Source organism: Apis dorsata, unplaced genomic scaffold, assembly GCF_000469605.1.
Source record: "Apis dorsata unplaced genomic scaffold, Apis dorsata 1.3 scaffold_636, whole genome shotgun sequence".
Lineage (NCBI taxonomy): Eukaryota > Metazoa > Arthropoda > Insecta > Hymenoptera > Apidae > Apis > Apis dorsata.
The window spans coordinates 45,363-46,022 of record NW_006263829.1 but is presented as its reverse complement, the minus strand read 5'-3'; the positions used below and the strand labels follow the sequence as shown (position 1 = coordinate 46,022).

Sequence of the window (660 nt, the reverse complement as noted above, 5' to 3'; positions counted from 1 at the left end):
ATTTAGAATCATTAGTTCCAATATACAAAAAAAAAAAAAAAAAAATGAAATTAATATTCTTTACAGGCATTACTTCAATTTTGGGTTCTTATAGTTCTTTTATCACAATCACCAGAAGCTCATTAATCAATATTTATAATACATTCAATAGAACATTTTTGTAAATATTATATTGGGATAATGCACATATAATTGTTATAATTACAAATTGAATCTGCAATTTTTTTAATGTTCTTTACAAGTTTATAATGTATTATATAATATATAAAAATTTTATTTCTTAAATTAATTTTATAACATTTATTTGAATAGTATTTACTGAATATATGTATATCATGTTAATAACTTTTTATGAAATTATTGTAAATATGGAACAGAAATTCTATATTTGCAATTAATAACTAATGAAATATTTTTCTCTATTCAAATCATTATTTATTTTTGCACTATACAAGAAAACAAAAATAATATTACAAAGATAATAAATATAATGTATTTAATTCAATTTAAATAAATAAATAAATAAATAATATTAATTGCATTATAGTTTTTCATATCAAATACTTTGAGAAAGATAAGCAATTTTTAATTTTTAAAATAAAATATATAATATTGATAAATTTTATATATTTTTTTTATAATTTCATTGATATTTTTATT

At 15.3% G+C, this 660-nt stretch overlaps 1 protein-coding gene across 2 annotated transcripts in view; it reads left to right on the top strand.

Annotated features, from left to right (window-relative positions):
- Positions 1-660, top strand: part of LOC102671233 (golgin-84) — a 3,513-nt gene that overhangs the window by 2,427 nt on the left and 426 nt on the right. The window contains exon 7 of one of the 2 annotated variants that reach the window (XM_031513415.1): positions 67-150. In XM_031513415.1, coding sequence (XP_031369275.1) covers positions 67-126 — 60 coding nt within the window. In that variant the 3' untranslated portion in view covers positions 127-150. Of the gene's footprint in view, positions 1-66; positions 205-660 lie in introns of those variants that run through there. The other variant, XM_006621759.2, reaches the window with a different exon arrangement.